Raw genomic sequence first — 25,168 nt, forward strand, 5'->3', positions numbered from 1 at the left:
ACGAGTTTGTTGTTGATGACTTTTTATTTGCTAACCTTGACGTTGGTATCTTCAATCAATCACAATTTGGCATGGTTGACCCAAAACCTCGTTAGGCTGCTTATTTGTAGTGTTGTCATGAGCCGATAATAGCTTGAGTACTTTGGGCTCATCGCTCCAGGGCAAAAAGGGCTCACGGTTTCACGGTTTCACGGTTTGGATGTCTGTTTTGAAGGGGTTGGGTCAGGGAATCAATTTTGTTATTTCTTTGTACGCCGTTAAGGTTTTTGATAAATACTTTTTGCTGAGCACACCAGAGATTGCTCGCGCTCTTGCTCCGCTGATGCACACACATTCTACTCTGAGCCGACAGGTCTCCGCGCCCAACGAAGTTCGTAGCTCGGGTCTTTTGTATCGCTGCGTGTAGGCTTCAGTGTGGCGCCGATCCATTTTGCATTTTTTATAATTAAATACTAGTTTTTTATGTTATTAGTTCAGTTTGCAGTAAGCTAAGGCTAGTGAGTTCAACAGGTCCGTTGTCACCGGTATAGTTCCGTTGAGATACATAAGTTGTAAAAATGTGTAAAGGGCATTACTGTAAATGCCGTAAAAAGGTTTCTAGTTCGAATTGACTACGTTAAGGAGTTTATATGCACGCACACATACACGCTCCGAATGCGCGCGTGTGCGTGTGGTAGACACAATAGAAGGCCACAGTAGGTAGTTGTGAGATACGGTGGTCATTTAGAATAAAAGTCCAGCACGAAAAAGTCGTGCGATGCAGAACGAGTACGTATGCGGTTTCTAATTATATGCTGCGTAAATATAAAGGTTTGCAGCTATTTATATATATATTTGTTTGTATGCATGTTGCAATTAAACCTATGTGTATATGCGCTTGTATATGCTTGAGCTCCTAGAAGTATGCACCTAATATTGTACACCTAACCTAAAAATGATTTGTGCTTCCAACATATACACGTATGTCTGCATGTATCTAGATATTGTAAATAGTTGAGCAGTAATCGTTTTAAGTTGCTAGAGAGCTGATTTGAGAATCTTATATGAAAAATTATGCTAACTTCCGTATATGTATATCCATATGTGTGTGTATGTATATATAATTGCTAATGCTTAAATTGTGAATTCTTCGCTAATCTAAATATGTACATACAGGGGGTATGTACATATGTATGTGTATACTTTTCTGCAGTTGTCAGTGTGTGTATGTCGCTAACTTCTAAGGTTTACAGTTATCACTACGTTATGGCATTGCTTTAATGTTATTGTAATATTGTGTTTTTGTAATTTTCTAGATCTACGTTTTTTGTCGCTATAGTCGAGCCACTCGTCCGTACTCGGTACGCAAGTCGAGACCCGAACCTAAAGCTTTGGCCTGCGTCGGCATCGGTGGCGACGGGTGGCGTTGGTACATGTAGTAGTCGTACAAGGTCATTATTTGTCGTTGTTTGATGAGATTCTGCAAATGGAATGCGTCGTCTTGGCGAGAATGTGGTTGTTGCATTTGTTGTACTGAGTCACCTTGCCGCCATTGGTGGTACTCAGTATAGAGGTAGTGTTGTTGTTGTTGTTGGTGCTGCTGCTGCTGTTGTTGTGATTGTTGTAAGTGATGTTGGTATTGCTGTTGTTGCTGCTGCTTCTCATCACATTGTACACTGGGCAACTGAGGCGTTGTGTTCATCTGTTTGCTGGCAAACGGGCTCGTCTCTCGTGCGGCTTGAGCATGCGAGCTTTTTGTGCTTTCATCCATTGGCTTTGCTAGTGTGGTTGTTGTTGGTGTTTGTGTTGGTTTTGGTTTGAGCGCTATTGGCATTGGGGCGATTGTTACGGATGGCAAATTGCAATTATACAAATTGCGCATCGCGTTTCAGATCGACGAGTTGAACGGATGATAGAGCTTGATGTCCTTCATTTCCATTTCGCCGGGGCGCGATTTGTGGTATGTGTAAATGTGTGTCATCAGGGAGTTGCGCGAGCAATACACGCGCTCGCAGATGATGCAGCGGTACTCCTCTTGGCGCACGGCGTGCTTGTCGGCGATATGACGCTTGAGCGAGGCTTTCGAACATAGAAGCTTACCACACAGATGACATGAGAAGAGTTTCTTAGGCGAATGTCCTGGAATTTTTGTAAGTTAAGGATTTTTGGTTTGTACCGATTAACGTATAAATGCAAATAATCATTCAAATCACGCAAATGAACTTAAATAACAATTCTTATTCAGATATTTTGTAATGTGAGTACCATAGTAGACGTGTATGTATATGTGTATGTATGTATGTAGTATATAATATTATATGCGATAATAGACATTAAAGTAGGTGAGCGTACTCATAGTAGATTTGTGAGTGAGTGTGTGTAGAGTGGTACTATATAATGTAGATACTTATGTAGTATATACTTAAATGATTGAACAACGGTAAATGTATAGCAAACATTGACCAAAACGAAAACGTGAAACGAGAAAACGATGGCCAATGTGCAAGTTGGCGGATGATTTCGGTTAGGCGCTTATTGCGTAACAGTACCTACACACTTACAGCTACAATAAATAATCGAGTATAACATGTATCCATATATGTATGCTTATATGTAAATGTCTGTGTGTGCATAATGCACTCGCGGTGCATTAATATGGTGAATATGGTGAATAAGGTGATTTGTACCCTTTCAAAATTAAACTGAAAAATGAAAATTGTTCCACAAACAAACTTAGGAATACGGGAAAATTGCATGAATGGCTTACGTACACTTTTTTGGGATGCAGTTACTACAAAAACAACGAACACACATATGTATATCTGTGAGCAGCAAGTTGCGCATAAGCACCGCTGGTGAAACGATCGTAGCCCAACGGAACGGAACAGAATCTGTCACATGTGGATACACGATACAGAGCTACATTTATGTTAACTAGCTACGATGATATATGTTTACTTATAAAATATGAGACCGCACACCAAGCGAACCTATTGCGACCGATAGTAGTCAGCCAACTCGTCGAACCCGATATTGTGACAGCAGTTTCCTTGGCATTAGTGATTTTATTTCAAGGTAGGCTGCAGTTAGTACTTAAGATAATAACTCCTCGATCCTTATTCGTAATACCAATACCAAGTGATTTGTGCAAAATTCATATTAATTAAATATTGATCTACATTAACACATCATTAGTCAGCATTTATAGTTGGCAAGACCGCACTAACCCTCTGAAATGTAGCCTGTGGTATGAATACAGAGATTATTGCTGAAGGTGATGCACCGCAACGGTACATTGCGTGCTTAGAACGGAGAGATCGAGGTGCAAAGAGAGCGCGGCAGTAAGCGGCGAGGTCAGGCGTTCACAGCGAAGTCTTACCTTGTTTTAACAGTAATATATATGTATGTGTATGTTTACTTAAATATTTTTATGTATATATGTATGTGTGTATGATATGAATAGTTAAGATTCTATGAGCGGTCAGCTGTTAGCCTAACCGAAAGGGATGTAAGATAAGAATATTTGAAGCTTAGCAATACCACCTCTCATCGTTCCAAAAGATGAGACCCATTTCATACACAGTCTAGCCGATGGAAAGCTCAAAACAAACGCTCCATTTCATATGTTTTTTCACAGTTGGATTTTTATTTAAAATAATAATTCGATAAATTTCCGTTCTCTACTGCTCTTCCTTCTTCTCCATATTGCAACTCTTTATGAAAATACTTTGTCGTTTTGTTGTTAGGTGAATTTTCTTCTCAGTTTTGCTATAAATAATAAATACTTTGTTTTCTTTGCACTTTGTAGTGCCATTCAACTTTATCGTGTTTAGTATGTGTGCCTGTGTGCGTGTATATATTTATTAGCACAAGAAATACGTAAATATGTATGCAGTCAGTGTTTTCGTGATGTGACCTTGGTCTAATATAACTCAGAAAGAAGATCTTCCAACTCGTTGTTCAACCGAATGGCGCGGGGGAGGAGAGAGAGGCAAATTCGCTTGTTTGTGGCAATGCCAAAATGAGAGAGTAAGAGCGCACAGAAGAGAGTGGGTTTATATTTGTGACCTTTCAATGCTTTGTGCAGATATTAAACCTGATCAATAAGCTGTGACCTGTTTTTTAGCAAATTTCTGAGTTTTCTTTTTAGCTCTCTTCATATTTATTTTTTGACTTGTTTTCATCTTAAACGCTCCCTCCTCCCTATTTTGCTGCTTTGAGGAATTTCTCACCCTCACTCTTTAAATAACACTTCGGGATCACAATAAGCACATTGTAATTTGAGACATACCGATTCACAATTTCAAAACTAAAAGCAGCAATGCGCTCATTGGTCCTCACAGATAAAATTATTCTGTTTAAATAAGAAGCCATGCTTTTCATAATAAGCACTAGCTTCGGGCTGTCACTGTTTATGGCTAAGAGTACTATATTTCTATTGCTGTAAGCTTCATCTAGTTTATTTTATTGGAGCTATTGGTTATTATAGGTTCTTAGTTATTGTTATGACTTTGGAGAGTCCTGCGGCAAATATCTTAAAAACCAATACTCTGCCCACTTTGCTCTTTTCATATTTTATCGGCTTATTGGCTCTTCCATTCTATGGTCTATGGTCTATGGACTATGGTCTATGGCTTATGTCTATGGTTATGTTTGTATTCTAAGAACATGTAGCTCGGAGTTGTACACACATAAATCACTTAGGAAAACAATAAGAGACACGACATTCTATTTTTTTGTTTCGATTACAGTTGTTATGTTTTTATTGTAAGAATTCAATATTTCCATAATGCTATATAGTATGCAGTAGTAATTGTAGTAGTAGTAGTAGTAGTAGCTTGATGTTTGTATGAGTAGTTTATTGGAGATGGACAGGTGGACTTGGGATGCTGTGAGAGTGTATGGAGACTTTAGAGTGTGCAAGTGTTTGTGCGGGTGTCAGTGTGAGTGTAAAGAGAGTTGGGTTTGGGTGATTTGGGATCTGAAGGACGCAGACAGGATCTTTGTAGGTATGTGTTTGTATATATGAATATTTGTTTGTTTGTATGGCGGGTGGCTGATGCTTCTGATGGATTTGTCTTATAGCTATTTGGTTTTTGTATGCGTGCCACATGTGGTGGTGTGGTACTTTATGTTTCGTTCACATATTATTTGTTTCAATCTCTTACAGTGGCTCACGTTTGCGCTGTATTATGTGTGAAATTAACGTTAAAGGACACAAGTTGAGAAACGTTGAACGTACAAGTGTATAGTATATGTATGTATGTATGTATGTAATTATGTATCTATGCATGTTGGTATTGGTTTGTATATAAACGACATTTAATAATAAAAAAAATCATATTAACAAACGAACATTATTTCTCTTGCTTTTAATTACATTAAGCATTTAAAGTATTTACAATAAAATTACTCTTACATACGTTACTTACATGTGTAATGAACTATAAACTTTATTTTGCTTTTTGTTTTTGTCACGCTCTGGAGACTTTTGTGTACAAGTTTTAGTTTTAGCTTTTAATCATATACATATATATGTGTGTATATATATATTCGTTTCATTACATACACTTTTTTACAGGTTTTATAAAATTCTATTTGCTATTTAATGGATATTATATATCGTTCTCATACACTTTCCTCTTTTACAAAGTCAGAGTCATGCCTTTCCTACTCCTACATATGCACAAACGCATTATGATTATACTCGTATGTGCATATGAATTTATGTATGTATGTAAAGCATATTATATAAAACATTAATTTTCTAAACTATATTTATTAGTGAATTTAATTCGTAAGTGTGTTAGTAAAGCACTTTAGTTCAAACTAAGTATATACGCATATCTAACGAGAAATGCTGAAATAAAGTTAACGGTACCCCATAAATAGGTATGCATGTGGATCGAATCACTTACTCGCATACCGTATGTGGACTTTTCAGTTGTCAACTATATAAAACCTAATGTGTGTGTGTGTGTGTAAATATAAACGAGAAATACCGTATATAAAGCATAAACAAGTTTTGAACTCCTCACAGCGCTGCCGCTTAGGCCAGTGCCATGATAAAGGTGGTAAATCAATGGTAATAATAAAAAACTAAATTTAGTAAAAATAAAAAAATATATTTGATTTTGTGTAAATAATAAAATTTGGTATCAAATTGTTACAATAAAACAGACTTTCACCTCCAAGAATATGCCTAGTATTCTTTTTCTAAAATTTAGTACGAAAATTAAATATAAAATTTCATTTTTTCTGCCTATCAATTTGCTTACTTAATACATGGATATTTACTTGATTTCGAGTTCGACTAAAGGTTCAAGTAAATTTTCATAAAATTATCAATTTTGCACACTTTATTTTGCTCCTAAAATGTCCCTCCAAAATATGGTAAGTATCAAATATTATTTACGAGCGATTTCTTTTCATTGTTTCGCTCAAAATATACAATTTCATAAACAAAATAAAAAAAAATTTTGTGAAATCATTTTTGGTTTTTAAATTTTACTTCTTTCGAAATGCCAATTCTCAGTCTTCTTTAAATGAAATGAAAATTATTAGTTTACTTTCTTCATTTTCTCGAATTTCTATAGCTAAGCGCAAAAATTTTGATTCAATATAAGCGTGTGTTTGTGTGTCACACACACACTCCACACGCCCTTCATGCCAATTAATCGCGAATCACAATTTTTAGTCCTAAATTTCACAATACCGATAGAATTGTATACATACATACACCAAAAAAGTGTATGTATATCAACTTGCCCAAGAGCAGAACAAAAAATAATAATTTTTGCACGAGATTTAAAACCGTTTTTTATAATTTGCCTAAATCTATCAGTTCTCGCTTCTGCTGACACGAAACTCCCTTATCCCGAATAGTACAAATTTTTTATCGACAACAACTACTCTGGCATCAGAGTTTCTAAAATTAAACTTTCTCAGTCAATTCAAAATTTTGAGTTCCGTCAAAAAACACGAAACAAGTGTGGAAAAAGGCCCATGTGAGTTAACGATTTCGCCATGAATTGTAAAATTGTTAAAAAAATATTTGTTTTAATACTCCAATTTTCGAAAAGGTCCCTAAGAACATAAAAAAATAAAGTTGCTAATATTTATACACAGTTATGTACATATGTATGCGTGTACATACCATCTAATTATCGCCTATATACAAAGATGTAGTTCTACTCCTTCCCTTCTTTATATAACTACGTGTGTGTGTAAATATGTATGAGTGCTTACCGTACAGCAGATGCCCTCCCTACCTATCCTTAGCCTAATTACTTTAAAACTTCGAAAATCCTATGCTCTGCATGTGAATCTTGAATATTCCGCATAGCCACACACATATGCGTCGTTGCGTGTGTATATATACAGTTGTGTGTGTGTGTGTGTGTGTATATATTGGTAATAGGTAAACGCTTAAATGTTATTGGCTATATGAAGAATTTTATATGTGTATGTGTATGTGTGTATACATCTAGTTTTTACATTTGCTCTGACATACATATGTATATGCACAGGCAAGTACGTATGTATTTGTAACCTTAAGGAGATGCAAAACTATTACAAGTCATATTCCTATACATTTGCAGTAACAATTGATGTTGTTGCAAGGGCTTTACATATGTACATATGACTATACCGAAATGAGTCCATCGAATAGTTCGCATTTCAAATGCGTATGTATGTATGTAAGTTTATATATGTATATGTATGTGGGTGGTGCTTTGTGGAGCCTCAGGGGGCTGACACACTGATGCACTCGTGGGTTACCATACTTGATAACTACTTGCTTCCGTTTGTTCCCCTTTCACACACATTAATTAGTACATCAATACATATACATAGGAAGTTATATATATATATATATGTATGTATATGTAACGAGAAAACATAGTAGTAACACTAAATAAATTTGTATTGTCAACAAATAAAAATTGCACATCTCATTATTATCATTCTACCTACAAATGTATGTGTGTATGTTTTGTGTTTCTATGCACGTGTGTGTGTATGTTGCTAGTTGTTGCTGTTTATGTCATTGTATGTATTAAAGTAGTTTGCTTCGGGTTCGAATTCGAATCACATGCCGTTGTGTGTGTGTGTCCAACTGCTCCGAGCGCGCCAAGTTGAAACCCCAAAAACTGTGAGCCAACGATATGTTTGATAATCAAAATCAGAATTCGAAAATAAAATAAAATAAAATTGCTCTAACAGTCTGCAATCTTCGCCCAACCCCCGATATTCACACAGTTTTGTATTTGTTTGTTTCAAGAAGTTACACGGTATGAAAGAGCATAGAGGGACTTCTAAAAGTCACGTCCCACCTTTATCAATACCTAATGTCCGCTTAGTCCTTATCAGAGTGTGTGTGTGTAGTACTCCGTGCCTTCGGCATCTGGACCAAACCGTTATCTCTATGCTTAAATTAAATTAATATGTATATGTCCACAGTGCATTCGCTTACATATTAGAGTCCTTGATGTTGTACATCGAAAAATTATATCTTAATATTTTGTTCATAAACTCAAAAAAGAGATGTAAAAAATCACAGTTTTGCATTCTTGCTTTTTTCAATTCAGTTTTCTTAGTTAATTCCTTCATCAATGTTTTTTTGCATGTTTCTGAGTGTTTTTTGTTCCGTAATTTTTTTCATACTAAAATCTTTAACTCGTTTCGCTGTGGGAGGGTCGGTCGGTCTCTCACTGCGCTTCGAACTTTTTAGTTGGAGCCTCTGCTCCATTTTCACTTTTTTGGTAACTTTTTGTTTCCATTTTTGTTTTTATTGCTCATTTTTCTTCCGATCACTTGATCGGTACGGTCGGTCGGCTTAGTTGGTTGTCGGTAATATGTTTAGTTTCCGTAAAACAACTTGATCTACTGCTTTGGCGCTACTTAGTGCTCTAACAGATTAATGCGCTCATAACGGTCCGCTCCTCGGTCTACCACTCCACTGCTGTCGCTGCTCCTACCAGCTCCACCGTAATGATCCATCTGTGTTAGGTCAACGGTTGGCGGCAGTTGATGACCATACTGTAAATCAACCATTGATGTAACCGGCATTGGGCCTTGCCCCATGGCGGACAACGGACTCATGCTTGCAGACAGCGAGGGTGGTGGTGGCGGCTGTGGAGCATTCAGAGCAACGTGGAAGAGCTGCTGCAGCAGATGATGTTGATCTTATAAGAAGTCCATGCAGGGCTTCACCATATTGGGTGAGGATTGTTGCTGGCCGCTATGTGAGAGCTGCACTCCGGGTCCGGCGCTACCCCCACCTGCCACCGCTGCTGCGCCTACTATTGGCGAGAGTAATAACTCGGCTGCTGCGGCAGCGGCCGCTGCTGCTGCTGCCACTGCGTTGCCGTTGCCACCCGCTCCGACGCTATTATTGGCAACTGCTGCGGCACTCAGCGAGCTGAGCGACTGATGCAGTCGGCTACTAGGACTTCCGCTCACACCGCCGCCCACCGCGCTATGATGAAAGTAGGAGTGGTGGTTTTTCTGACGGCGATGATAGATGCTCTTGTGGTTGTTGAGACTATTCAACGTGCGAAAGACTTTATGGCATAAATTGCAAACGGCATTGTTGAGCGGCTGCAAATGTTGTTGTTCCTTGTGCCGCTTCAGCGTCAACTTTGTGCTGAGCAATTTGCCGCATACGTCGCAGCGATGGCAAGCGTTCAGTGGCAGCGGTAGGAGCAGCCGACTGCTTCCGCCCACCATATCGCCGCCACGCGTCGAGGAGAGTATACCTGCTGCGGATCCGCTAGAACCGCGACCGGTGGGCGAGGGTGAGAGCGAGGAGCGTCGATGGTGTAGTAGATGGTGATGGTCCAGAGGTGAACCGGTGCGCGACAAGTGATGGTGGTGGTGCGAGGACGCGCTTAGTTCGTGATGTGCGTGTAGATGGTGTGATGGCAACATGCCTAGTGGCAGTTGTTGGTGGCCAAAATGCGGATGCTGGTGGGAGTGATGCGGTGACGGTGGTTTCATGTGCTGCGGTGCTGGCAATGGCGGTGGTGTGGACGCAATCACATCTGACGGGGAGGATGCCGTCGAGAGGTGGGATTGTGTGTGATGTGGCTGCTCACTGGCCGGTCGCTTCGGCATTCGGTGGATTGGTGAGTGCGGGCTGCAGTCGGTGTTCGAACGGTCTGAATCTCGGTCACCGCGCAAATGCTGGGGAAGCAATTGCTGTTGGTGGTGCGGAGATGACGCTTCCTGTTGTTGGTGGTGATGATGAAGGTGTTGGTGGTGTTGTTGCTGCTGATGATGGTGGTGGTGGAACTGATGAGCGGAGCTTGTGGTGGCTGTGGTTGTGATAGTGGTGGTGGTGGTGGAATGGTGGAGATGTTCATGTTGCAGTTTTTGGTTGCTACTACTACTTGTATTGGGACTGCCACCGGGTATTATAACGCCGCCAAGCAGGTTGGTGCTTCCACCTATATGACATATAGGAAGAGAAGAAAAAAGAGACAATAGTGACTTTGTTTGCTTGCTATCAGTTTTCGATTTTTTTTTTGTTTTTTTTTTTAGTTATTTTCTTGTATGTTTGTTTTGGTTTGATTTTAGTATTCTGTTCTGTTCGATTGTTCTGCATTAATGTTTAGTTTGTTTATCAGTTTTTTGTCGCGGTGGAGAACCGTTCTGTCTGTCTTTAGTGTCTCGTGTTAATTTTTATTTTTTTTTTGTTTCTGTGTTGTGTAATTCACGAGTTTTCGCGTGAGTGATTAGTGTCTACTTTCAGTGAATGTCTTGGTACACTAACAAATCCAGGCTCAAAAATGTATCATAATTTTTACTTGGTAAATCAATCTTCGTGAAATTTTAATGAAAACTTCGATCGCATGATTTCTATTGTTGTTACTGTTCCTGTTGAAAGGCAATTTACCATATTCAGAGATGCAGTTCGTGTTTTCTTTTACACAACAAAAACCGATGTACGACTAAATCGTTGATTGGTTTTCAGCATTCGCTCGCTCAGGTGAATATACCATAACCAGGACTCGACGCACTATGCATGCAAACGAAGCGCATCATCAACCGAGGAGCAAACCGTTGGGAAGATCACTCCACAGTCAGAAGCTGCGCTTGGTCCTCATGCATTGATTGTACGTTGGTCGCTATCTGGTGGTGGATTGCCGAGTCCTAATGCCATTGGAACCAATTGCTATAATTGTGTTGATCAGTTTTTCGTTCTTTCTTTGATTTCGTTGCATTGCAGCGCGTGTTGGAATTTCGAAATAAAAAACGTAAGTCAAACAAAAAGTGTTTGAGTCGGCGTCGGAAATCATCGAAAACGCTGTTGGCGTCTGAATTTTGCATTGTTTTTTTTTCACTTGATACTTTTCAGTAAAGTAACTTAATAATTTTTGAAATTTTGAAACATTTTTGGCCTGATTGATTTGTAGTTTTTGTTTTCTGCGATATTTGTTTTTATTTTTTCTCATAATACTTCTCTCTTTTTTAAGCTTTTATTGTTATTTGTCACTAGTGTCTCTTTTGATGCTTCTTTTTCCTTTATATTTTTTGATACAATTTAGTTTTCTTCCTCTTTTTTTGTAAAGGTTAAGGGGAGCTCACCAACCTGTGACCCCTAGCCGACCGGTTGAACCGGAAGCAGGGCGGCTGGATGGCGAATGAGGGCGTGGTAGTAACAGTTGTTGTTGTAGTAGTAGTAACAGCAGTAGAAGGCACTTGGGTCTAAGGATGTGGGGGGGTTGGGGGTGAGGTGCAGGGTAGGGTGATGAAGTAGTTGACAAATTTCGAGTTTCTCTTAAAATTGCTAGTAATTTTGTATTTCGATTTTAAATAAATTTCAGTTCTTAAATTTAAAAATGAATTTTCAAATAAAAAAAAAAATAAAAAATGTTGTTTTACTTTTAAACCAATTATTCTTTTTGATATATGTTTTGATAGCTCGTTTGTGTTAGATGATAATGAGAAATGTGTTTCGATTTGATTGCAAACTGAACTGGGATTGCTTAGCGGCCCTCGGCGCGAAAGGCTGCTTGGCAGATTTGTATACCAATTGGTTCCAACACGACCACACACGATTGTGATAGCGAAGACACACATACTCCCATATTATATACCAATACATACATATGCAAATGCTAAATACGCTCGGTTGCGACTTGGATGGACTCATTGTGTATTTTCAACATACCTGTTACATACAATGTACTTGCAACATCCATAATTATAGTTGTGGTTTATAGTGGTTTTCAAGCGCAGTTTCAAAATATTTAATTTTAGTATTTTAAGTTGATATTGAAAACATGTGGTAACATTCTAAGTTAGCTAGTAATGGTATGTACGTATGTATGATTTTAAACAAAACTCTTTATTTGCTAATTAATACTAGATTAACAATACGTTAATATATATATATATATGTGTATGTATATGTATATAAATATATTTATTAGTATACGATTTTATTAAAAACGAACACAACTGAAGTAAAAAGTATCTCGATCGCTTAAAGTGCCTAAGCCTAGTCGAATATAAAATAGTCAATGACAAACATATATTGTATAAAGTATTTACATGTTATCGTTATACCGTTAATTTCCACCTACATTCGTAGTACATCCCTTTCACTTCGTAGATCGATCGGTCGGTCGGTCGGTCGGCCTTTGTATGTGATTTTTGTGGACGTGCATTATACATACTTAAGTTTTGCATTAAATCTATGATTTCTATTTTAGCTTTTTGCTTTGCTTTTCCTTTCAATGTACAAAATTCATAGCAAATAGGCGGATTAAAAATATCTAAGGCGTTACTTCTGTTGTAAGTTTGAGAACATTAAAGCCATTTCAGGGTACGCACCTTTGTTTACAATTATCAAAATAATGCGCGCTTCTTGTTGGTAGGGGAACTGTGCCCCGCGAGACGTCTTGCTTACTATGACTACATATATTTTAACTTTCCCTCKTCTACAGTTTCACTTCTTGTTTTCTATTTATCCCGTCGGACATACCCCACTGCAGCATATGCCACATGTGTCTGAATACGTGGAGGTATGCATGTACTATTTAGTTCCGGTCGCGTCTGCGCCTGAACGTGTTCTAATTCTACTTATTCACTTATTTAACATAGGCTAAATATTAACGAGCACCTGAAAACATAACAATTTCACCACACCTGCTTCTAACGTCTACAAAATGAGGCGCTGGTTGCAGGCACCCGCCTTCTGCGTTCGTTTAAAAATTTATATTGGTCAGGTAGTCAAAGTACATGAAACCCTATGAGGATGAGCGATGGTTCACCGGCGCATAGTAGGAGTTGTGCATCACGGCCACGCTGGCTAAGCCTGGTGACTGGGCCATATCAGCGCCGCCGATGGTCTCTTGCTTCGGCTGCTTCAGGTTGCGATGGTAGATGCTCTTGTGATTGCGTAGACTGTTCAACGAACTGTAGACACGCTTACAGATGTTGCAGACGGGTTCTTTGGTCGGACGCATGTGCACGTTCTGTATGTGGCGCTTGAGGCGGGTCAGAGATGACAGATTTTTGTTGCACGGATCGCAGCGAAATTCGTCAGCGCCGCCACCGCCGCCGCCTCCGACGCCCGAAGTGTTCAGACTACCGGCGGAGGTGTTGGCAGCCGCGCTGCTGGACGCTGCGGCCATGTTGGCCATAGCCGCAGCTGCAGCGGCAGCGACGAACATTTGTGACTGCTGGACGGCGTTGCCGTTGTTGCAACCATTGCCGGGATTGCTGCCAGAGTTCTGGCCGTGTTGATGCTGCTGCTGATGGTGGTGGTGGTGACGATGGTGTTCGTGCTGGGAATTGGCTTGCATGAGCGCGGCGGGCAAGAGGTTGGATGTATTGTTGCTCGAGGTGCTGCCGCTGGCACTGTTGCTGCTGCAATTGGCGGCACCGCTACCATTGCCATTGTTCGAGACACTGCAGTTGGCGGTGAATGTAGTGAGGTTAAGGCCACAGATACTTGAGGCTGCTGACCGGTCAAAGGGGGGGTTATCGCAATTCAGTGCGCGAGCATTTGCATTTGATTCGGTGTAGCGATGGTCGGCATAGTTGTTGGTGATTTTACAGTTGAGCATGTTGTTGTAGTAAATAGATTTGTGGCATAGGTTTGTTGTAGAAGTGGAATTTGCCGTCAGTTGACCTGACGACAATGTGGAAGAAAGTCATAAAACGTTGGATTAGCCCAAAAGACAACAGTCAGTTCAGCGAGTTAGGTATTAACGATTGGAAGAATAAACTAATGGTAACAGTAACGGTAACGGTAACTACGAATAATCTTTAACAAATTTAGGAGAAAACGAATGGAATTTCGACTGAAAATCAAACGATTCTCTATGACAATTTCTCTCATATTTTCGCTTTGAATTCTTTGCTCTTCTCTTTTGAGTTTCGCTTTTACAGGTGGCGGATTCAGGACATTACGCAAGCCACCGCCGTTACGGCTACGAAATTTAACTTTGGATTTATTTATTTATTTTAAATTCTTTTGAGAATTCTTCATTCTAATTTATAAAGACTAATGTTGTATTTGCTTGTAAGCTATGAAATGCTGTGCTGTGCCGACCACTGAGTAAAGGTGGACAAATTTATTTCTTCTTTGATTGTTTGCATTCCTTAACTCGAGCCTACGGGGAGTGGGTGACAGGAAGGGGTGTGCAAATTTGTTGCAGTTCACGCTTATCGAGTGTCAACTGTACTTCGAACTTAATTTCACTTGAATCTGTTTTTTCGTGCTCGTCGCTATTACAATTGTACTGAGTCAAGGCCATATTTATATTTTACATGAAATCTGTTTTGAAATTTCACCGTTACTAAATTTTACGTTTTCGTGTAAATCAGATCTTTAATCAGACTCTCATTTTCATTTTCAGTTTTATATTATATTTTGCATTTGTGCTTAACTCATTGGCTGGTGCAATTTAAAAGAAGGGGTGGAATTATATTTTATTTTTTTCTCAATTTTTGTTAATAAGTGGTATTTCGTGTAGCGTGTGTATGTGTTCAACACCATCACCATTGTGTGTGTAGTGGAGTTTGGATTGGGCAACTGGTGGCAATCACCTTAAGTTACTTCTTCAAATAGATACGTGTGGGTAGCATGGCTTCGACAATGCTTCATATTTCCTGCGATTCAGTGGGTAACATAAATTAATTAAAATATTCAAAACCACTTGGGATTTGGCGGGGCGGTTGAGTTGAAACTATTTTGCATTCGGTTAAATTTAGTTTGCATAGTTCTCCTTCTGAATCGTGTGTGTTTTTTTAATCTTTTTTAATTTGGATTGAGTGGGAATGCGGGTGCTTGTGGGGTCGGGGGCTAGGGGCAGGAAGTTGGGTGCTTTCGATTTACGACTTCAAATTAGCTACTTATTTTACATTACAATTTACAAACATGAAGCTGATATGAATATTATGCAGTCCTAGGAATTACAATTTTTGTTCCAAGAAAAAATTACCAATAAATACCGAATATGATTTCGAATACCAAAAGTACAATGTTGACGCATCAAAGCTCGTCCAACATTTGGCTACCAAATTATTTCGTTTTCAATTCCACTGCCGATTGACTATTCGGTGGCGCGATCAATTTCTTGCCGAATTTGTTAGTGTACGTTCAGCTTTGGCGTACAGTGTGAGTAGAACATTCGCGAAGTTCGGTTGTTCTACTTATGTTGTTGTTGGTTATTTTTGACATTATTTGTGGTTTTGCCTCGTTTTAGTGTAAATTTAAAATTGTCCTCCTACCAAAGTGTCCATAAATCAATTAATACTGATATTATTGCGCTTGGTTTTCGGTACTTAATAGTGTGTGTTTGTTTTTAATATAATAATAGTTGTTGTTGTAAGCCTTACATGACTAGCCAATAGAAAATATAAAAGGATAAGACATAACTTAAGACAATATAATTTGTTTTGAAGTAAAGTTCGGAAATTTGGAAAAGATTGCGATTGCGATTGCGATTGCGCAACTCGCGCTCAACGCTGGACGAGTGAACACACCCTAAGGGTATTTATTTCGTGAGAGTTCGTTTTTCGCTCGTTCTGTGTCAAAGAGACACCTCGCTTTCAAAACTGAATCCGCGTCAAGTTGAAGCGCGTGAGTCCGTCTGTCTGTGTTTCGTTGAAAGGGCGTAAAGTTTTTACAGTTAAATCTTGCGTTATTCTGAATTGATTCCCATGCAAATTTTTTCAAATAGTTTGATGCTAATTTTGCTCAATTTTGATTGTTTTCTTTGTGGTTGTGTTTACTTGAACAATTTCAATTTTGTGAGTTTGCTTGTGATTTTCGCTTAAATTTAATCCTTTGGTGTGTACAATAGCTTCCAATTCGAAATGCAAATACTTAATGATAACTTAAAATTTAATTTTTACAATTTTGTCGTGGGAATTTCGAAACTTAAATCTACAGAAAATATATATCTCTTAACTCCACCAATCATATATGTATGTATGCGTGTTTATGTAATTATGTCCATAGCTTAAATAATATGTACTTTGTTTTTGTGTGGGTGTTTCTATTTCTTTGCCTGTGTGTCTTGATAAGAAGTAAATGCTTTGTTTTTGTACTTCATAATCTCGGCTTCATGATTAGTTATCCAATTAAGCGCAACATATGATTAGTAAAGTAGTGTGGCACATGGCTTTCCTCTTAATTTGCTGTTACTTGTGTGTTATTGTTGTTATTATTCTTGTAGTGGTTAGTTTGGAGGTTAAAGCAAGCGCTCGGTGTGATGTGTGGGAATGTTGGAAACGCATTCGTTGGTGTGGTTAATTGTGTGTGTGCTTGTGTGAGTGGTAAAGAGTGGGTGCATGAGTGGGTTAGTGAATTGGTATGGACCCTGAGAGCGTGTGTTAGTAAAGAGCAAGTGTGAGTGCGTGTGAACGTGGATCTTCGAGGGGTTGCACTTGCAACAGCAAATGTTGCATAATTTAGTTTTTTTTGCGTTAACTGCGCTTATTGCTGCCAAGCAGTTATTTTAATATTGTATATAGGTGTATAGGCTTATGTATGTGTGTTCGTGTTTGCGGGGCTGTGTGGTTAATAACAATTATTTGGTTTGTTCTCGTTCGCCGCCGTGGGGTTAACGGTTTTGAGCAAGRAAATTTGCATCGACTAATATTTTAGAGTGCCAATTGTTTGGGGGCGGTTTGGGGCGTCGAGGGGAGAAAGTGCGAGGTTAGCTGGTCTTTTACTCTAACACGCTTGCTTCACTTTACAGCCAATCTTTATAACTTTGCAAACAAGTAATTTAATTGAATAAAAAATAATTATATAACAAACAAAAAAAAACATAATTTTGTTCCTGCCTTTGTTTTTGTWGTTTCTATATGCTGTGCTCACTCTTGTATTCGTACGAAAGTAAGTGCGCGCCAATTTGCACACATTAGGGGGGTTCAGGTGCGACCTGTTCGAGTGTTCTCCATACACACACATGAATATGTATGCATGTTCTTAAGTATTTCCTATACACATGTATAACATTTATTGCAGACGAACACAAGTTAATGTCTTTGAGTTAGTTATTAGGGATATTAAATCACAACGTAAATTTGTATGAGTGATGATTGTAAGCAAGTAAAAAAAAAAAAAGAAAAAACGTAAAATATTGAATATTAAAAACACGTATGAAACGCAAAAGGCGATCACTGTACAACAAAGCTGTATGTGTTACTGGGAAGTGTGGCTTCTTATGGCACGCACCTTCCCTTCACTTTTCACTCATTAATTAATTAAACAAACAAAACATTTAGAATAACAAGTATATATTTTTAGGCATAGCCCAAGGGTTAACAAACGATCAGTATTGCATTTGTAATAATTTCGAAATCAAAATGCGTTCGCTCTGCTGACACATAGTTTTCTATAGCAATTATATACTGATTAAAACACACATACATGACGTGAAATTTCCATTGTAAATAGTTAAAAGTGTGTGGTTGTATGTGTGTGTGTGTGTGTGTGAATTTTAAAGCAAAATGGTAACAATTATCACACTTATTTCAAACGAAAATTGAAACACACTTGACTCATGGCTGCGAAGAAACGCTTTTCAGTTCAAACATCGACAAATAAAAAGGAGTTACTTAAATCAAAAGTTTCTCTAATTAATTTGGCGCCTTGTTGTTGGCCGGCTCAATTCATACGAACAAATATTTATGTATGTAAATCTAGTGAAGTACAAAATAGGCGGAATACGTGTAATGTTGCGAAACTAAACATTCAAAACAATATATGTGTGTGTGTATGTATGCGTGTGCGCATGTTTGTACAGAACACAAAAGTATGCAATTACAGTTAGTAAAAAATTGGTAATATAACGAAAACATAGACAACGAAAAATGTCGAAAATATCACAAATATATTTATATTTACTCTTAGACACGTACGAATATGAATGAGTAAGTAAGAGGAGAAAATTTTCATTTCTTTATATGCCATAAAATACGAATACAAAATTAGCACACAAAAACAAATATCACGGAAAATATATATTTGGGCTTTTCACTCTATGCCGGTGCTGCCGCTCTTGAGCGTAGCAGCTTTGCTAAGCAAATGTTCCCGCGAATTTCGAACACTTGCTGACATTTCAATATTTTGTTTGCGAATTTCATACTCTGTTTATATTGATCTTTCTATTGCTCGCGCGTAGCCTACAAACGTTTGCGTTGACATTGGGAGAGGCTTTTGGAAAGGTTGCGAACCGCGTGTTATGCAAGGGCAGGCGTTAATACTTCTTGTGAACGGAATGCAACGAGGACGGCTCATTATTTAAGTCTCGTGAAGACTGTTTTTTACACTTTTTAAACCTTATAGTAAAATGACCATGGAGACGACTCATATGAATGTAGATGAATGAGCGAAGAAGTGGACTGGAAGCAGAGGCGTTTGAACACCAACGAGAACAGCCCAACACACAACACTTATCGAGCAGGCAGCAACACACACATACATGTGTGCAGCTTTGGTGTCGCTATTGTGCGTAAGTGAGTTGGTGTCTAAATAAACTACAAATGAACTTGAATAAATACGCCGAAAGTGTGAAACTTGTTGCGCGGCAGTTATTTTGCGTTGCCACAGCTTAATTAGTCGTTAAAACGCCTGTGTGTATGCAATAAAATTGGTGCGAACACTTTGAAATATTGTATGCGTGCGCTTGTGTGTGCTTAGCTAATCAAAATTGAAGTTAAACACTTTTGCGCCGATTAACGCAGACATAAAAGCAAATGCTGACGCCACATACGCCACATACGCCACAAGTCTGCTCCAATCGGCTGCCAGTGTGTGGCAAGTGTGAAGCGTAAAGCGCAAAGCTGCAGTAGCCGCAAGCCACAGCAACGAACACACATACACACGCACGCACGCGCATAAAACATGCGTAATCTCTATTTTACACTTTCACCAGCACCGCACTTGTGTTTGCTTGTGTGGCGGCGGGCAAAATTTTCACATTCACTTAAATAGACAAAACTTTTGCATTGCCGCACACTCGCTCACATGTGTCTGCCGCGCGCGCAGTTGGGGCAAATTGTTGAGGTCGGCCGCAACATAAAGGCATCAATTAAAATTTCTCCACACGCTCAATGGCAAATGGGAGCAGATAGTTGTTAGAAATCGGGAGGCGATAGCAGACAGGCGGCCCGTTGCGATATCAACACGTGTTGACTGACTGCTTGTCTGCCGGCGCGCTAAGCTAGCGAGTGATGAGCGGCAAGTGCGCGCTAAATAAGTGATGAGCCTGTGGCAAGGCGCACATGTGGCATACGTTGGGAGCAACTCCGGCGCATATTAGGGAATTGCGCGGTGCCGGGAGCAGTTGGCAGCCTGCTAAGATTTGAAGTGCGGAAGTGTTGTTTGTCAGTTATTGCCATCATCGATGTGGCGCTTATGGTTATTATTGTTGTGATTTGCGTTTTGTTTGTGTTATTGCAATGCGGCACATCGGTTAATTAATTCGAGCACAGTCAGCTGATTGCTCGGTTCTTTGCCAGCGCTAATCTATATTGTAATGGTGGATTTCGGGAATTTTTCAAACGCGTTTGTATTCGCTTCTCTTCCTCTTCTTCACTTTCACATTGTTTCAGTTATATATTTTTAAATACTAATTATTGACTCTACGCTCTATGGTCCTTCTACCATTCTACGCTCATGAAGGGGATTCAAATGAAATGAGTATTTACCATCGAAACAATCAAACAAGAAAGAAATTTTCTGCTGCTTACGTAATTCTCTTTTTCTTCTCATTTACCAACCAAATACTTAGCGACTTAGATGATCTTAATTCATGAAATGTATCTATTTTTAGTTCAAAGTGCTGGAAACCGATGGAAAATACCGGTGAACGCAGTGCTCCAGAAGCGGTGCACCAAATAACTGATGAATCTCATACAGTAAATGTGAGTGTGTGCTCGAGGCATTTGGAACTGTTTCTACATATGCTGTGGCATGTATAGTGGGTATGTATGCATGTGGAAATTAAACACCAAAGCGATGAGTTATGGCGAACAAATTCACTTTGCATTCACTTCCATCGAGAGAGTGCTTAAATTAGTAGTGAAATTGTTAGGAGATGTGCATTGAAAATCCATTAAAAGTCTACGAGATGAATTGGTGCATTAATGAAGCGTGTAGCCACGTTAAAATTTAGAAAAAGTCTTCATATTTCTTCCTTTGCCACTGCGTTCCAGGCATTTTTATATAATATTTATATATTTCTATTTTTTCTACATATTTCGGAAGTTTTCGAATTATTTCTATTTTTTTTTTTTTCTGATTCCCTAGTCTCTTTCGAGTTTTCCTCACAAAGTCGGTTTAAATTAAATAAATAAACCAAAAGTTAAATTAATGAAAAAAATTAACTGTAATTATCATGTAAAAGAATTTTATGGGTTATTGCAATTTTCTCAAAAATTTTCCGTAGTTATAAATGTAATAAAACATAATTAATTAATTAATATTTGCATTTGATGTAAAAATGTAAAGGAATGAATTTGAATTGAAATGTTCGGAAAGAGCGAGTAGTAGTATGTATGGAAGCGGCGTACTCACCTTGCGGAGAAACTGATATTTCGGCGGCTGACTGTAGTTGCGAGTTAAAACCTGAAAGTGAAAGGTAAAGAATTTTGAAATTTCTGCAAAATCTACAACTCCGAAAGGAATGTTCTTTAGTTCGACCTTAAAAGCTTCACAGCACCAGATTGAGCTTTTGTGCAAGTTAAGCTTTCGAATGGTGTGAAAGCTCTAGTGCATTCACTTACCAGCTAACGTGGCAGGATCTAGACCGCTCATGGGAAAATTGAAGGCGGCCGGTGAAAATAATTTGCTCTCTGCCGGTGACATCAGATATGGGGGTGGAGGATGTGTTGGCATATTGTTATCAATCTCCTCATCGTTTCCCGAACTGTTATATATATTGCCGATTAGTTTCTAGTTAGTAGAAGTCGCTGTCACCGCTTTTACTCACCTCAAAGAACCTTTGCCGCCATCACCGCTGCTAGATCGGTTCGCTTCATGCTCACCAGTCGAGTCGTTACTGTGCTCATCGACTACTGTCGGATTGTTATTCGAGCATACCAGTTCCATGGGTTCCGATTTGACATCGTCGACGGTGCGTGTTAGCGGCGAGGATGTTAAGCTACCGCTCACTTTGTCATTATTTGCGATACCGTTTCCATTGCCAGTGTCCGAGTTGCCATTGCCACTATTGCCGTTATTACCAGTTGGTCCATTACCTAAAAATTATAAGTTTTGTTAGACTTCATCTCAATTCTATTACACTCTGAACCACAGACTTACGTTTGTCTTCCTTCAGCGGCGGTGTGTTGTTATTATTGTGCTTTATGGTAGAGAAATCAGCCGGTGTCAATTGCGGTGATGCGCTGCGTTGATGTACAATTTCGGGACTATTGTTGTTGCTAGACGGCAAGCCGTTGTCCGGTCCACGCAGACGTTTCATGGCATTATTCGAGTCCTCGGCCGATGGTGTGGAGTTGTTCCTCTCGCGACGTAGCATGGCCATGCTGCGCTTAAACAACTGGCTGTTGATGTGTGTGGATGCCAATGGCAGCTGTTGGGATGGTGGGGGTGGCGGTGGTGAGCCGCTGTTGCGTGGGTATAGCGGCGGCTCATCGAGCAATGTGTGGTGTGAGTTAAGTGGAGTGCGTGTGGCATTAGCGGCATTCGCCAGATTTTGTATTTGAGCTAATTGCTGTGGGATGCAAGCAGAAATGTTTTTGTGAAAAAGTTAATAATCACCTTTGTCACTTGATTATGTCTACTTACACTATGGGTTTCCTCGGCCTGCTGTTGTGTGAGACCCGAGACTCGAAGTACCTCTGCCGTCTTAAGGAAGGACTGCAAAGACTTTTGATGCACGTTAACCTCACCGTGATAAATGAATTCCACCAACGAGTGTAGATCGAGAAAGTTGACATCCTGGAGCAGGATCACTGGATGCTTGCAAGGTGTACTCTGAAACAGACAAAGAAAATGGGAAATTAATGAATGTACAATGTCACACTCAATCAGTTTATGAGTGTCAGTTGTAAGGTATTATAGAAACTAGTAAAGTGGGAGTGGTTTGTGGATACTTCAAGGCAAGACCTGCGCATTCATCATTAGTGTATGACAGCCGCATTGATTTGAAGTTGGCAAATGCTTGTGAAGTGCGACGCACAATTAATCGCAGTAGACAGCTACATATGTAGATGGCATGTATATATATACACATATTCATACTACATATGTATAACCCCTCAATTGGAGTGAGTTTATGTGCTTTTATTCAATTGGCGCGTTTTGAAGTAGTTTTGAAATGCACAAACCTGCGATTGTGTGCGTGAGTATACAGCACTTCATGGTCATGGCGCAACAACAATGCAAAAAAGCTGAAGTACCTGATTTGTGCGTGGCCTGTTTGCTTAACGATGAACACACACATATGTACATATATATGTAAAGGCATGTGAGCATAATGCGCCTGTGTGCGATCACTAATGTGCTTTGCTTTTTGCTTCTGCCATTGGCAGCGTTTGTAACGATTGTGTGACGACAGCGTAATCCGAGGCAAGCAGAGGTGAACACGAGGGGCCGTCGGTCCGGTGGTGTGTCTGACGCCAGAAAGACAACCAAGGTACTTGCTCGCATAGGAGCTTTAGGCTGCTTGCGCAAAATCACAAACTGGCTATTATCGCAGCCGACTAGGGCTGTCATGTCTACACTCTTGTCTCTCCGCTAGCCGCAATTGTGTAAATATGCATGAGTATGTGCAGCTCTTCACTTGTACTGCCAGCAGCAAAGCGCAGTATTTGGTAGTTACCTTATATATTTACATAGTGTATATACACATTATGTATATTCGCAATGTACGCACAAATTAATAGCAGCCGCAGTGATCGGTCCCATCGCACTCGGCGCAGTTGCAGCAGCGCTGCCTCAGCAAAAAATGCAATTGAACTGCACAAATAGCAACAACACACATCGAACACTTGGCAACGATCGCTGTTGCATTGTGCCTCGAAATTAGGTCAGCGAATAATAAAAGCATAAAGGCAAAAACTGATGCTTCACTGCGTGTATGCCAACATATGTAGGTATGTATGTAAGTATGTGAAGATGTGCAGTAGCGGAGCGCTGTCAAAGGCGCACGACTAACCGAACACATAATCGACGGCTGAGATACTACACTAGTAACTCAGCGACGATCTTGTTGCTCTGCAGCTTCGGTCTGTTTGCGCCCATCTTTTTCAGTTTATCGCCTACCCACCACTCCCCACCAGCTAGTATTATTTTTAACACTGCCACAGCAACGCTTACTAAGCACACATACACATTCATGTAGACTTTTTCGCTCGTTTGTGCATTTGTATTTTGGCTTGGCGTTTCGCTATTTAATGGACTTCTTGCAAAGGATTGCTACTATTTTTACTGATTTGTGGCACGATCGCCAAGGAGATATCACTGTGTGATCGTGAAGGGGCGGTTGCTAGTGGAGACGCTTGTGGAGTGTGTTGTTGTTGGGTTGATGCGCGCCGCTTTGCAAGTTTGGGAAAATGAGGTCAGCAGTCGATTGCGAATCTGGCTTAGTATATATTTGCAAATAGGCGCACACGCGCACGCACACCAACGCAGGCGACGTACGAATGCGTGTGAAATGCATTCAAGCGCCCGTGTCATGTTTTGTTGTATTGTTTTGCTCACATCTTGGCCTTTGGAATTTATTTGCGATTGTAAATTACCGTTTATGATCTATAGAAAGTGGGACAGCAGCGAGATTGCTTTTTAAAAAACGTACACACACATATACATATATACTTATATGTTCCATACAGTAAGCATTTGTGTGCGTAAATGGCATTTGTCTTGATATAATACCAGAAAATAGTAAAAAGTAAGCTTAAGTAAATGATGAAGCGAAATAATAAAAAGTCACACAAATGAAAATGGAATAACAGTGTTACCAGATGTATAAAAAATTTTAGGGTTCATAAAGCAGCAATACCTTTGAAACTTCCACAAGCGTCCGGTCTCTACTGATATTACAAGAGAGGGTTCTAGGTTCGTTTGAAACATGCGCAGTTTTGCACTGCCGTCTAACATAACTGCAGGGTTTTTGATCCTACAGACTATCCGGTTCGCAATAATATTATTAGGCGGGCGATCATTTATAGGAATAAGTTAAATTTAACCAAGTGCACTCATTTGGACATTTTTCTCTTGCGCGAAGGCACAGAGCACAGCTCGATCCAGCTCCCATGGCGAGCCAAACAATGAAATTAAATATGGCCGAGTGTCGCTTTACAATTCAGTTTGTTTTGCTTGTTTGGATTGGCCAACTACACGGATTTGTAGTTAAAATAAGGCGAGAAATAAAATGAAAAATGCTCAAACATACAACACAAAACGAGTGCGGGCCGCTGGACATAGCGACACGAATTCAACTAACTTTCTGGCTCTTTTGCCGTTAGTCGTCACTTTGTTGCAGGGTGTGACTGAGTGTTTGAGACTTATTTAAGTGCCACTATTGCATCGGCCATTGTTCGGCGCCTGTTTTTGTGCCATTTTATGTAATTCCGTATTTGTGCATTTTAGCGCTTTAGTTCAAATGCTTTTATGCCAAATTTGCTGCACTACAAGTGCGTCCGTTTGCCTGTGCCTATTTGCTGGTTGCGCCAGTGCTCAGCACTG

The 25,168-nt window shown here is 39.5% G+C and overlaps 1 protein-coding gene across 5 annotated transcripts in view; it reads right to left on the reverse strand.

Moving 5' to 3' along the window:
• LOC108964938 (broad-complex core protein isoforms 1/2/3/4/5) overlaps nt 1-25,168 on the reverse strand; it is a 61,261-nt gene that overhangs the window by 7,104 nt on the left and 28,989 nt on the right. Inside the window, exons 3-8 of one of the 5 annotated variants that reach the window (XR_001993061.1) lie at nt 22,265-22,453; nt 21,779-22,190; nt 21,447-21,714; nt 21,241-21,383; nt 21,032-21,082; nt 36-2,118 (exon numbers count right to left, since the gene is read on the reverse strand). Coding sequence is in view for 4 of the 5 variants with exons in the window: in XM_018926981.1 (XP_018782526.1) it covers nt 9,169-10,430; nt 21,032-21,082; nt 21,241-21,383; nt 21,447-21,714; nt 21,779-22,190; nt 22,265-22,453 (2,325 nt within the window). In the remaining variant the exon portion in view is untranslated. Of the gene's footprint in view, nt 1-35; nt 2,119-6,469; nt 10,431-11,410; nt 13,955-21,031; nt 21,083-21,240; nt 21,384-21,446; nt 21,715-21,778; nt 22,191-22,264; nt 22,454-25,168 lie in introns of those variants that run through there. The other 4 variants (XM_018926981.1, XM_018926983.1, XM_018926982.1 and 1 more) reach the window with 4 other exon arrangements.

Source organism: Bactrocera latifrons, unplaced genomic scaffold (assembly GCF_001853355.1).
Source record: "Bactrocera latifrons isolate USDA-ARS-PBARC rearing strain unplaced genomic scaffold, ASM185335v1 scaffold_130, whole genome shotgun sequence".
Taxonomy (NCBI): Eukaryota; Metazoa; Arthropoda; class Insecta; order Diptera; family Tephritidae; genus Bactrocera; species Bactrocera latifrons.